The sequence below is a fragment of the Cebus imitator genome, unplaced genomic scaffold (assembly GCF_001604975.1).
Source record: "Cebus imitator isolate Cc_AM_T3 unplaced genomic scaffold, Cebus_imitator-1.0 Scaffold14, whole genome shotgun sequence".
Classification (NCBI taxonomy): Eukaryota; Metazoa; Chordata; class Mammalia; order Primates; family Cebidae; genus Cebus; species Cebus imitator.
The window spans coordinates 5,136,832-5,149,375 of record NW_016107329.1 but is presented as its reverse complement, the minus strand read 5'-3'; the positions used below and the strand labels follow the sequence as shown (position 1 = coordinate 5,149,375).

General features: G+C 39.5%; 1 protein-coding gene across 1 annotated transcript in view; it reads right to left on the bottom strand.

The window, feature by feature from the left end:
• Window positions 1–11,534: 11,534 nt before the first annotated feature.
• The window catches only part of LOC119467521 (ATP synthase F(0) complex subunit C1, mitochondrial-like), a 3,547-nt gene continuing 2,537 nt past the window's right edge, over window positions 11,535–12,544 (bottom strand). Inside the window, exon 2 of the mRNA XM_037729370.1 lies at window positions 11,535–11,888. Within this exon, the coding sequence (XP_037585298.1) occupies window positions 11,535–11,888 (354 nt within the window). The remainder of the gene's footprint in view (window positions 11,889–12,544) is intronic.

The following is a 12,544-nucleotide window of genomic DNA, read 5'->3' as shown; positions in this document are numbered from 1 at the left end:
TCATTTTTATTTTTCAGAATACCTTATATACTAATTATTGAGTTATGTATAATGTGGTCCTAATTACAAAGTCCAGATTTACTGTATGTTCATTTTAGTGAGCAAGTTTGCACATATGTACACATATACACTGTGTCAAAATGGCCTTTTAAAAAGATGGTAATTATACTTTCAGAAATACTGCACTCCTTTACACACTACTATAGATTTATGGGGATTTCCAACCTGAAATTCGATTTCCCCATATGACTGGAAGTACTACAACCAGTCACAGGCCACAAAGCACCCTACCTCCTCTCTTAGTTAATCTGCAGCAGCAAAAGGGCTAGATGGTCTTTACTTTTCAAAGCAACAGTAACGAAATGAGGAACTGAGCCTAGGTTTTAGACTTGAACAATCTTGGGTTGGGATCTTGCCTGTGTAACTTAGTTGGGATCTTGACAGAACCGCTTAGTAATTGTTCATCTATGTGTTAAAATTAGAATACTGATTTTATGAGATTGTTGTGGGATAAGCTGTACTGGCTAAAAGCAACATAGACTAAATACCGAGTAAGTATTGCTTTACGTCTAACAGTGTCTTTCTGACTTCTGAGAACACCGTCATTAACAGAGTCCTCCCTTGGGTTTCTGACATACACATTGCCATCCTTAGGTAATCTATATTGATCAGTTCTGACCATCTCCACTAAAAGCCAAATACTAATCAGTTCCTACCAACTCCACCAGACACCAGATGAGTCCTGTGAATTCTTGATGGGGAGATGATTATCTGTCAAAACACAGGGCTTTATAACATCCAAAGGCAAATTTTGATGTCTTCACAGCCTCACATGTGCTACCAATCCCAAAATTTTTCCTGAGCACAGCCAGCAAGTTCACCCTATACACTGTAACACATCTCGAGGAATCAGATCTTCCAATAAGTGATAATGCAACATTTTATAGAGCCAGATAGTGTACAAAGGTTTTCCTATGCTCTACCTCTTCTGCATTTCCAGTCTCCATGTGGGTAGATAGTTATCTCTCACCTTTCAGTATGAAGAAACTGAACCTCGAAGAGGCCAGGAACACAAAGCAATGGGTCTTGAGTCATCTGACCACCTGAGTTTTTTATTATATTGGTTTGAATCTTAAGAAATTGCCATTTTTGTAGGCCAAACCATTAAATTCATATGATTTTCCCTCTACAATGTTGTCTAACTCAGAAACATTTTAGTAGCAGGTGACACACACTGACACAAACTAGTGTAAGCAAAAATAGGACATTTGATTGCTTGAGCCACAGCATCCTGCAGTGTGGCTGGCACGAGGCGTAGACAGATCAGAGGTTCAAACATCATGAGCCTATCCCTCCCTCTTTGTCTGGGCTTTCCTTGTGCTGGTTTTATTCCTGGGCAAGCCCCCCTTTTGTGGTGCTAAGGTGACTGCTGGAAGCTGCCAATTCACTCAGTTACTACAGTCAGAGACTTCAGTACATAGAGAGCTCCTCCTTCTTGATGTCTTCCGCAGAAGTTCAGGTTTGAATCTGTGGCCCATGCAAGTTCCTGGCCATCACATTGATGGAAGTTTGAGACATGCAGTTGACAGCCCTATCAGTACTAGGAGGGAAAGTTTCCAAAATTAAAGGAGAGTTCTGTCCCCAGAACAAATGTGAACAGGAACTGCTTGGGCAAAAAAGAACACATGGTCTGCTGTACATGAAACACACAAATCTATAGAAAACCCAATGCCCTTTTCCAATGCTACAGTTACACTTGATTACAGAGAAAATAAACGCAGCATAAGAAATAATAAGACAGAGGGAAGTTAATGAGGTAAAGACCAAGTTAATGATAAACCCAACAACAAACAACCCGGTTAACTATACATTAGAATTTATTTCCTTCTAAAATTTAAGAAATTTATTCCCTTAATATTGATAACATTTTTGTCTGCAAAATTTTGAAAGTTCAATTTCATCTCTCAATTTCTTCCAATGACATTGGAAAATTGGATAATATTCATCCACTGAACCAAAGCCCATTGTGTAACTCAGGCTTATATTTTCATATTTCTGCTGCCTCCATTGCCCCAAATTTCAGGCAAACAGGAAACAGAACTGATTTCCGGTCAGAATGAAGCAAACTACATACATCTACTCTACAAATTATATTGGCAAAAATAAATAAGAAAGGACTTATTGTGGCCATCTGTAAAATGACTTCAATAGCTAGTAAGGCAGAGAGCTGAATTTTTACAATGTGCTGTTGGGAACCATATGAAATCCTTTATAAACCAAAATTTCTACTTAGACTTGAAGAGCAAAAATGGGTCCAGGCTTCTTTGATAACCTCACTTGTCAATGAAAAAGGATTGACCCTTTACCCCAATATGCATATTATTTTTAAAGATAAATCTTCTAAGTATGCACACCATTAGCTAATATATCTTAAGGCACAATATACAATCAGATAAAGCATGATTGTTAATAATAGTGAATGTATTTTATTATATATGCATTATATAATATTATATATGGGACAAGAGGTAAAGACAAGAGAGGGAGGAAAGGAGAGATTGGGAGAGATTTTTTCTTGTTTGAATTTTGGAGGGTCAAATTCTTGGTCTTGATTAGATGATCATTATTGCCAGTATTATTGTTTTTTCTTTTATAATATGACTGATGAAGAGCTCAGTAATAGAAAAATGGCTTACTTGGCAGCTTGCGTTTACATTATTACTATTAGCTTCATTTGTTGGTTTATTTTCAGAAAACTTTAAATTCCTTTAGTAGAGGGTTAATTTAAAATAGATAATATCTGTGGAATCCAGCACACTTGAGCACGGCAACCTTCTGGAAAGGAGTCAGGCTGCATGGGCTCTGCCTGCACCATACCTCAGGCGCTGCACACACAAACCACCATCTAGTGCAAGCAAAGGGAGTGCATGGGTGTCAACAAATATGCTGCACATTTCATATGCTCAATTTCTCTCATTTTTCAGTGTTCTAATACTTTCACCACCCCCCCCCCCCACAACACACACACACAGTAAGCTCTCTGGGGCATCACTTCAAGCACACACAGTGCACTGCAGACCACTAGACATAAATGCAAGACATCAGGGCACGGCTGGCCCGAAGCTTCGAGGTCCCTGTGGAAGACAATTATGCTCTCACTGTGTGAAACAGCACGATGGTGACACAGTAGGAAAGCAAAGGAGAAAGTTTCAACACCAGAAAGCTTACTGATTTGTTTTAAATTGAATTATTAATACTCGTGCGCTACACCTAGAAAAAATAGTATTCAAGAGTATAGTCCTATGCCTTAACTATCTTTTAAAAAATAATTTTAGGAGTATTTTTGCAGAATATTTTGACTGAATTTACTATTTTCACCCCAAAATTTGTCATTTCTTTGATCAATGACTAATTACATAGAGCACAGTTCTTCATTTAAATGCTATGATATCTGATCTTGCTGAAAATACACCAGGAAAAAAAAAAAACCCTGGGCATGTTTTATTTTTTATTTTTCATAAACCTTTCAAAGGATTAATATAATTTCCAATGATTATTCTTCCTGCACCACATAATTCCTAAGATGAAAGAAGAAAATTACTAGTAATAGTAATAGTAATGAAATAGTAAGCACTGTATTTGTTGAAAATTGGTAATTTCATCTTACTAAGTAATTTCAACTGTATTCTGATAAAACTTTAACATCTCCATGTTTCACGGAAGAAAAAATGAAGCAATTTTCATTAATGAAGGATTTCCTATTTTCAAACACAAATGGAGCAAACTGTTGGTAATTAGACTCAAAACTACTCAATCAATTCCTATTTTTGTTAAACAATAACACATTTTAGCGAGACTTAAGAATCTAACTGCTTCTATTCTTTTTACAATGGCTCCTTAAGTCTCGAAAACATTTCAAAACGTCTACTTTCCTTCTCTAAAGATGAGTATAACTCACTGTCTTATGAACAGAAATAATTTTTTAAATTTCTAATGATCTAATGTCCTTGAAAAATAGAATAGCCACAAATTATTACAGCTTCTAGCATTTCAAGACACTCTACAGAATAACTGCAAAAAATATCAATTCAGAAAAAAAGTATGAATGACTCAGTTTGAATTTCAGCTGATTCAAAATCTCAATAGTATTTAACAGTTAAGTTTACAGATTATTTAATTAACATTAGGCAAAAAAAAAAAAAAGACATTACCTCCCCATGTTGCTGTTTTTTCTACTAAAATATATTACATAAAAATAGCAAAGTAAGCACTGAAGGGTTTTAAATGTATTTGCAAAAGCTTTTTATTAGAACTATTTTGAATTTTAAGAAAAATGTATAGTTTGAACATCTGCAATAATAGTGCTTTCTGTGCAAAAAGAACAAATGTAGAGTGCAGCTGACAGATTAATTTCTATTTCAGGGTTCAGTTACAAGTAAAGAAACAGAAGAGAAGGAAAGAAAGGTAAAATTACAGAATGATCATGTGTTCCAAAGAAATCCATCATCCAACGTTTTCGGCAGGATATCAGTTGATAGGATCAAAAGATAAAAGCCTCATTTGACAATTAAATCTCTTAAATAGGAAAACATTTTAAGTGCCAGGCAGAATCCAGTTTATAAATGTTCAGATGTGCTCCAGATTCTGTCCTCAGGACATCTAAGTTATGTGTTCTTCTAAGGGGAATCTTAAAAGGAATAATTATTGAAATGATATTATCCTGAGTTTTTCCAGACTTTTATTGTACACACTAGATTTTCCTGTGGATTATGTTCCCACACTCAACTGACCACTTAATGCTGGTCCTCCAGTTTTCTTGTCCTGACATCTAAGTTGCCATAATTGTGAAATAGCTTTCATTTGCTTTTTATGTCAAATTCAAATGTGAATAGTCTTCCAGTATTTGCCCACCTTTTACTAAAGAATAGAGACCCTGCTTGGCAAGAGGACTATTAATTATACTGTGTGAAGAATAACTTGCAAATAAAAATGAGAAGACTTAAGGAGAACGTTATAGTTATGTTCAAATACTTGAAGGATTGTCAAGTAGAAGAGACACTTAAATTTATCTTGTTAACTCCAGAGAGGTTGACTGTGACTAATGATGACAATTTTTAAAAGCACTTTTTAGTCCAAAAGAAGGGAAAAGACTTGAACAGTAACAGTAGCCCAAAAGTAGCTTGGGTTGTCTGGTAAAAAAGTAAGCAAAGATTGATTATTTATTGAAGGAAAATAATGCAGAAATCTCTCAACTGTGAAGAAGTTAATTAATCTACAAGATTGCTAAGGGATCTTTCAACTCCAAGAGTCTTTGATTCAGTAGTTTTTTCTGGTCCCTCATCCCATTTACCTCCAGCTGACGCCATCTTCCATCATACCTTTATCAGATAAACTGGCTCATAGAGTCCTTTTTCTTCCTGTTTATTAACCCTCAAGTTGTCTTCGTTTCAGACTGTGATACTCTCCAAACTCCACGATCACAAGCAAATGATTTAACTGTTGAGATCGGCAATATCCTACCTACTCACGGGGTGGCGGGCAGGAATAAATTAGATAACTCATGTAAAGCACTTAGCACAACTCCTGGCACCTAGAAAAAAATTACCAAATGTTTGCCATTATTAGCCATTATTACCATACCCCAACTCCCAAATCACAGTGTCCATGAGGAATCTACCCACTAATCAGACCCAGATTTGGTCGATCACTTAAGAAATATCTCTTAAGAAATTCACTCTCAGGCATGCAGTTATTTTCAGCTGTTTTGAATTTGCCTGGAAACATTTGGAGAGAATCGTGGAATGGCAGTACAGTAGAAGAATTGTCATCCTCAGACGAGAATTTCTCCGGTAAAAGACAGAGGTCTACTGATGTAGCTCAGTCTAGAACTCTTCAAAGATACAAAATGCCCACTTGGAGAAAGAGAACACCAGGTCTTCTGTGGATGGCCCAGGCTTCGGCTATGTTTATGGCTTTAAGTCACATCAAAACATGGCACAAACACTAGGAGATTTCTCCCTCAAAAATAAAAGGAACAGTAAGCCCGAGTTGAAGACATTCAACGAAATAACTGACCCATATTCCTCAAAATTGTCAGGGATGTGAAAAGCAAGAAAATTGAGAAATGGCTACAATTTGGAGGAAATTAACAAGACAGGACAATTAAACTTGATATGGGATCCTGAAATGGATTCTGGAACAGAAAACAGATAGTTTGAATACTTGGCCAAATTCTAATGTGGTCTGTAATTTAGCCAATAGCCTCATATCCTCATTCACTTCCTCAGTTTGCTACTTGTACTGTGCTTATATAAGGTGAACATAGAGGAAGCTGGGTGAGGAACATAGAAAACTTTCTGCACAATGTTTATAAATATTTGTAAACAAAATTATTTTTCTATAAAAAGCTTAAAATGCAAAATATAATTTTTTGAATTTATTTATTAATTTTACAAGATTGACAGATAACATTGTATGTGTTTATCTTCTACGACCTGATATTTTGAAGTATATACACATTGTGGAATAGTTAAATCTAGTTAACATGTACATTACTTCACACAGTTACCGTTTTTTTTGGTGAGAGTATTTAACATTGACTCTGTGTTTTTAAAGAATACATTATACATGGTGGCTGTAGCTAAAATATAACATTTAAAATTTTAAATTATATGTTAAAATATTTTAAAGAGCAATATCAGCAGTATTAATTATTCCTGTACACCTCTCCCACCTTGTGAAACACACATAACGTGCATACATACACACGGCACTGAAAGGAAGAAAAAGCAAAATTTTAAACATTTTACATTAATTGCTATGGACTGAATTGTGCTTCCTCAAAATTCATATGTTGAAGCCCTACCTCCTGTTGGGACTGTATTTGGAGACTGGACCTTTTAGAAGTATAATCCCAGCACTTTGGGAGGCCGAGGCGGGTGGATCACAAGGTCAAGAGATCGAGACCATCCTGGTCAACACGGTGAAACCCCGTCTCTACTAAAAATACAAAAAATTAGCTGGGCATGGTGGTGCATGCCTGTAATCCCAGCTACTCAGGAGGCTGAGGCAGGAGAATTGCCTGAACCCAGGAGGCGGAGGTTGCGGTGAGCCGAGATCGCGCCATTGCACTCCAGCCTGGGTAACAAGAGCGAAACTCCGTCTCCAAAAAAAAAAAAAAAAAAAAAAGAAGTAATTGTGGCCTCGCCCTTATAATGTCATTTGACTGTAATTGCCTCCTAAGAGAGGCAGCATATCTTGTCCACCTGCTCCTCACACGTGGACACGGCGAAAGGCAGCCATCTGCCAACTGTGAAGAGAGCCCTCACCGGTACTAGACCATGATGGCATCTTGATCTTGGATTCCAGTCTCCAGAACTGTGAGAAAATAAATTTCTGTTGTTTAAGTTACCCAGTGTGTGGTCTTTTGTGATGACAGCTTGAGCAGACCGATAACTCAATGTATCAGTTTTCTATGGCTGCCATCACAAATTACCACAAATTCAGGGACTTAAAACACCACACATTTATTATATGACACTCCTGAAGGCCTCACTGGGTTAACATCAAGTGTCAGCAGGGCCGTATGTCTTTCTAGAGGCTCAGGCAAACAACTCACTTCCCCGCCTTTCCCACCTTCTAGAAACACTGCATTCCTTGGCTCATGGTCCCCTTCCTCCACCTTCAAAGCCAGCAACAACCAGTCTCTCCTGCCCTGACCCCATCCTCATGCCTCTCTGTGACCACAGAGGGAAAGGTTCTGCCCTTGTACCCACTCACGTACCTAGATGGGCTCACCCTGATAATCTAGGATGATTTTCCAATTTCAAGGGCCATACTTGTGATGGTTAATATTCAGTGTCAACATGATTGGGTTGAAGGATGCAAATACAGTTCCTGGGTGTGTCTGTGAGGGTGTTGCCAAAGGAGATTAACATTTGAGTCAGTGGAGTGGGAGAGGCAGACCCACCCTCAATCTGGGTGGGCACAATCTAATCAGCTATCAGCACGGGTGGAATGAAGCAGATAGAAGAACATGGAAGGGCTAGACTGGCTCAGTCTTCTGGCCTTCATCTTTTTCCTGTGCTGGATGCTTCCTGCCCTTGAACATCAGACTCCAAATTCTTCAGCTTTTGGACTCTTGGACTTATACCAGTGGTTTGCCAGGGGCTCTCAGGTCTTTGGCCACAGACGGAAGACTGCACTGTTGGCTTCTCTACTTTTGAGGTTTTGGGTCTCCGACTGGCTTCCTGACTCCTCAGCTTGCAGACGGCCTATTGTGGGACTTCACCTTGTGATCGTGAGTCAATTTTCCTAAGAACTCCCCTTCATATATTCATCTTTCCTATTAGTTCTGTCCCTTTAGAAAGCCCTGACTAATACAATACCCTTAATTCTATCTGCAAAGGCCCTGTCACTATGCATGGTGGGTAGCATGCATGTTCCAGGAGTTAGGGTGTGGCCATCTTTGGGGCCACTATCTGACTACCACTATTAATCTCCATTGACACAGAAAGCTGTCGGGATTCAAACTCACACAACTATCAGACACATACAAAACCCCTTAGATCAAATAAAGGTGATTGGGAACTAACATGTAACTTCCCCAGAACATGAGCACAGAACAGTGCAGCTAGAAATGCCTGAAAGATATACTCTAGCTTGAAAGAAAGAACAGAAAACAGAAAAGTTGGTGTTTGTTCACATATACCATGGGTAAGCTTTGAGCTGCTGATGACATGAGAGAAGAAGAGAAAACAGAAATGAGGCAATATGTGTCTTTTTCCTTTGGAGCAAGCTCCTTGGACATATAAGGCCTTTGCTTTGAAGCTGTGTTTTAGAGATAACCATGAAAATAAAAATATACACTCACTAGAAAACTAGAAGTTTAAACTAGCTTCCAAGCCATAAAGGAAAAGCAAACATAGACATACAGAGACAACACAAATAGACAAAAAAAAAATTTCCAGAAATAAAGCAACTAGAAAATATAAGGGAAGGAAAACTGCCTTCACAAGAATAACTCTAATCATGAAATAACTAAGAGTTCACTTAGTGAACAATAAAGGAAATTATGAAAACTACAGTATTCTCCCTAGAGCCACAGAGAAAGCTCTCCCTGCACACAGAGACCTACGTTATCCTCGGCTGAGAGTGTTCTGGTTTGCAGCCGTGAGGAGAAAAGGCGGAAACACAGCGAGGTATAGAATGGGCAGAGGAAGCTTTGGAGGGGAAAACATTCCAGCTTCATCCCTTGGATTCCCTGATCGAAAGGCCTGTTTGATGTTTTTAATAATATCAGTCTCCAGTTACTCCACATCACGTGGTTTGGGCAGAGCCTGCATAATTGTTTCCTTAAGCATCACCTGATGTAAAGTAGCCCACACCTTCGTGTTTGTGAAGACTTCATGTATGAATTCCATAAGAATTTCACCCTCAAGAAACAGGAATAATTTCTAAAAACCCTCCTGATGCCTACTCCGGTCCTTATCATGTTGATTTGCCGATATTTAAACCCTAGTATTCTAAATTATTTGCTGTGGAACTACTAGAAATTCATAGAAATTATTTTCCATTTTATAGGAACTTCTGCCCTACTGTTAGCTCCATTTTTAATCAGCCCAAGTACTGTAGAATTATAGAAAAGGATGACTGACTAACTTGATTTGTCTTTTTTTTAATTTTTTTTAATGTTCCTCATATGAACTTCATTTTCATCAAATCTCAGTTTCATCAATTCTAAATACAGTTGTATATTTTAGTTTTCTCCTTCTTAGGTAAATATAACCAAAACAATAATTGATCATTTTAAATGACAAATCTTTTGTGACTTCATATTTAGAAATTAAACATGTTCTGCAATTTATAATGAAAAACGTTAACTGTAGGTATTAATAGTATCTGAAAAATATGTTTAACAATAAAAATATGCAAGAAATCATTTTTAATCTTTTTGTAATTTGGAATTTTTCCATATCTGCTTTATCATTTACTGTTTTTAAATATGAATAAATTAAATTAGTTGTGAAGTATTAACTCCCTTAGTATTTAAATTTCTCTCTAGCTGTGTAGATATAATCAAGTGGTCAAATTGTGGCATCCTTTTTCAGATATTTTTTATTATGTTAATGATTTATTAAACCTGTTCGACTCTTCATCTCGTCTGGAGAGAGCCCCACAGGCACAGGTCATAAAGGAGGGTCAATCATCAAAGCTTTTGTAACATTGGGAAATAAAGGGAAGTTAGAAGTGAGAGAACAAATGTCAGTTCCTGGGAAAAGTCAGGAGGTGGGCCCTGGTGGCAGGAGTCATTCTCAGCTGAGTGCCCCAGGCCTGCTCCTCGAGCCTTCCATTTCCCTGGCAGAAGAGGAGGTCTTCAGACCCTTCACAGCCGCCACTGAATATGTGAAATGTGAATGAAATAAAATCAAAACTGTCCTCCAGTATTGAATCCCACATGACTGAACTCACCCTGTGATTCTTGGCTTCCTAAGAGTTTTGTCAATGAGCCCGTGTTCTTTTCTGTACAGTAGAGGAGTATGTTAAAGCTGCTCAGGTAGGTCATATCTCTAGACCGTTTTCACTCCAGGAGAGTGGCAAGGCAGTTCACCAGGGCTGAGAGCCTGAGTCCAGGTGTGCTTCCAGGCTCTGGGAAGCAACGCTAAAAGGGGGAAGCCGTCCTTGTTGAGGAAGGGATGCATTCTCCCATACAGCCCTTACAGGGCTCTTCCTTCCTCACTGGGGCTGGATGACCAGCGTGGTCGAGGCCGGCAGGCCTTTCTCCTGGGCGTAGGAGGAGGACCCTAGGACACCCTCAACTCCACTTGCTCTTTTCTTTCTTTTCTTGCTTGTTTTCTTCTTTCTTTGTTTCTTTCTTTCCTTCTTTCTTTCCTTCTTTCTCTTTTTCTTTCTTTCCTTCCCTTTCTTATTTTTTTAATTTTACTTTAGGTGCATACTATATCTGGCATTTCTCCCCATGTTATCCCTCCCCACACTCCCCACCCTCCCCCTCCCCATCCCCCACTGTCTCTCCCCTACCACCCCCAACTGCCCCCAGTGTGTGATGCTCCTCTCCCTGAGTCCACGTGTTCTCATTGTTCAATATCCACCTATGAGAGAGAACATGTGGTGTTTGATTTTCTGTTCTTGTGTCAGTTTGCTGAGAATGATGGTTTCCAGATTCATTCATGTCCCTACAAAGGACATGAACTCAACATTTTTCATGGCTGCATAATATCCCATGGTGTATATGTACCACATTTTCTTTGTCCAGTCTATCATCGATGGGCATTTGGGTTGGTTCCAGGTCTTTGCTATTGTACACAGGGCTGCACTGAACATACGTGTGCATGTGTCTTTATAGTAGAACGATTTATAGTTCTTTAGGCATTTTTCTTTTCTTTTCTCTTTTCTACTTTTCTTTTTTCTTTTCTTTCTGAGGAACACTATGTTTACTAGTAAAACTTTGTACCCCCATCACCAGGAATGGCGTGGAGTCACAGCAGCAAGCCCACACAGGTGACCCCCACAGAGCCTCACATGGCAAAGAGGATGAGGAAGGTGACCATTAAACAGAAGAGCCCCGTGGCCTCAGACAGGGCAAAGCCCAGAATGGCACAGGAGAAGAGCTGCTGCTTGAGAGATGGGTTTCTGGCACAGCCAGTGATCAAGCTGCCAAACACCTTTCGAATCCCAGGCCCTGAACCAGCCACACCAACGGCGGCTGCGCCAGCGCCAATAAACTTCGCTACTGTGTCAATGTCCCGGGAGACAACATGGGTCTGGAACACTCGTCTGGCCACCTGGAGCAGGGAGCTGCTGTAGAAACGCTGTTGAGATGAATTCTCTGGGCTATTCAAGAAGGAGGCGGCCACAGGTCTGATGAGACCCTGGTATAACAGCAGGCCAGAGCTGGAGAAATGAGTGCTGCCCAGGGTCTGCATTCATTCAGTCTCCCAGCTTCAGCCCTGGGTGTCAGCGCTCCGGCTCTTTTCTTCTGTTTACTTTATTGGGACTTTTTGCAGCATGGAGGAAGATGGACATGAAGCTTCAGAACAATACGGTTGAAACACTGGTTGTGAGAGTCTTTGTTCAAACAGTTTTTTGGAGGAGTGGGGACGTGGGTGTCTAACCAAGCCATGGGGGCTTAAATTCAGATGTGAAAAAAGAATGACTCTTTCTCAAAGAAAAATCACAGCTACATGTCCAGACAGGTGGGCCCATTGACTTAGAGCAGCGGTCAAGAAGGTAGAACAGCTACAGCACCCAGGTCATAATCCACGTCAGAAAGGAAAACAAACTGTGTGGCCTGAAGCTGGCAGCGAGAGCAAGCGTCTCAGGACCCTGGACTGCTACTGATCACTCGACTCAACAGACATCAGCGCAAGTCGTATGTAAGAAACCAAGAGCGCTGTTAGAAGCAAATGACTGCTTAGAGGAACAGGGGAAGGAAATGCCATGAAGAAGGAATGGGTCTGTGGGGGGAACTAGGGGAGGGACAGCAGGGGGTGGGGAGTTGGGGAGGGATAACATGGGGAGAAATGCC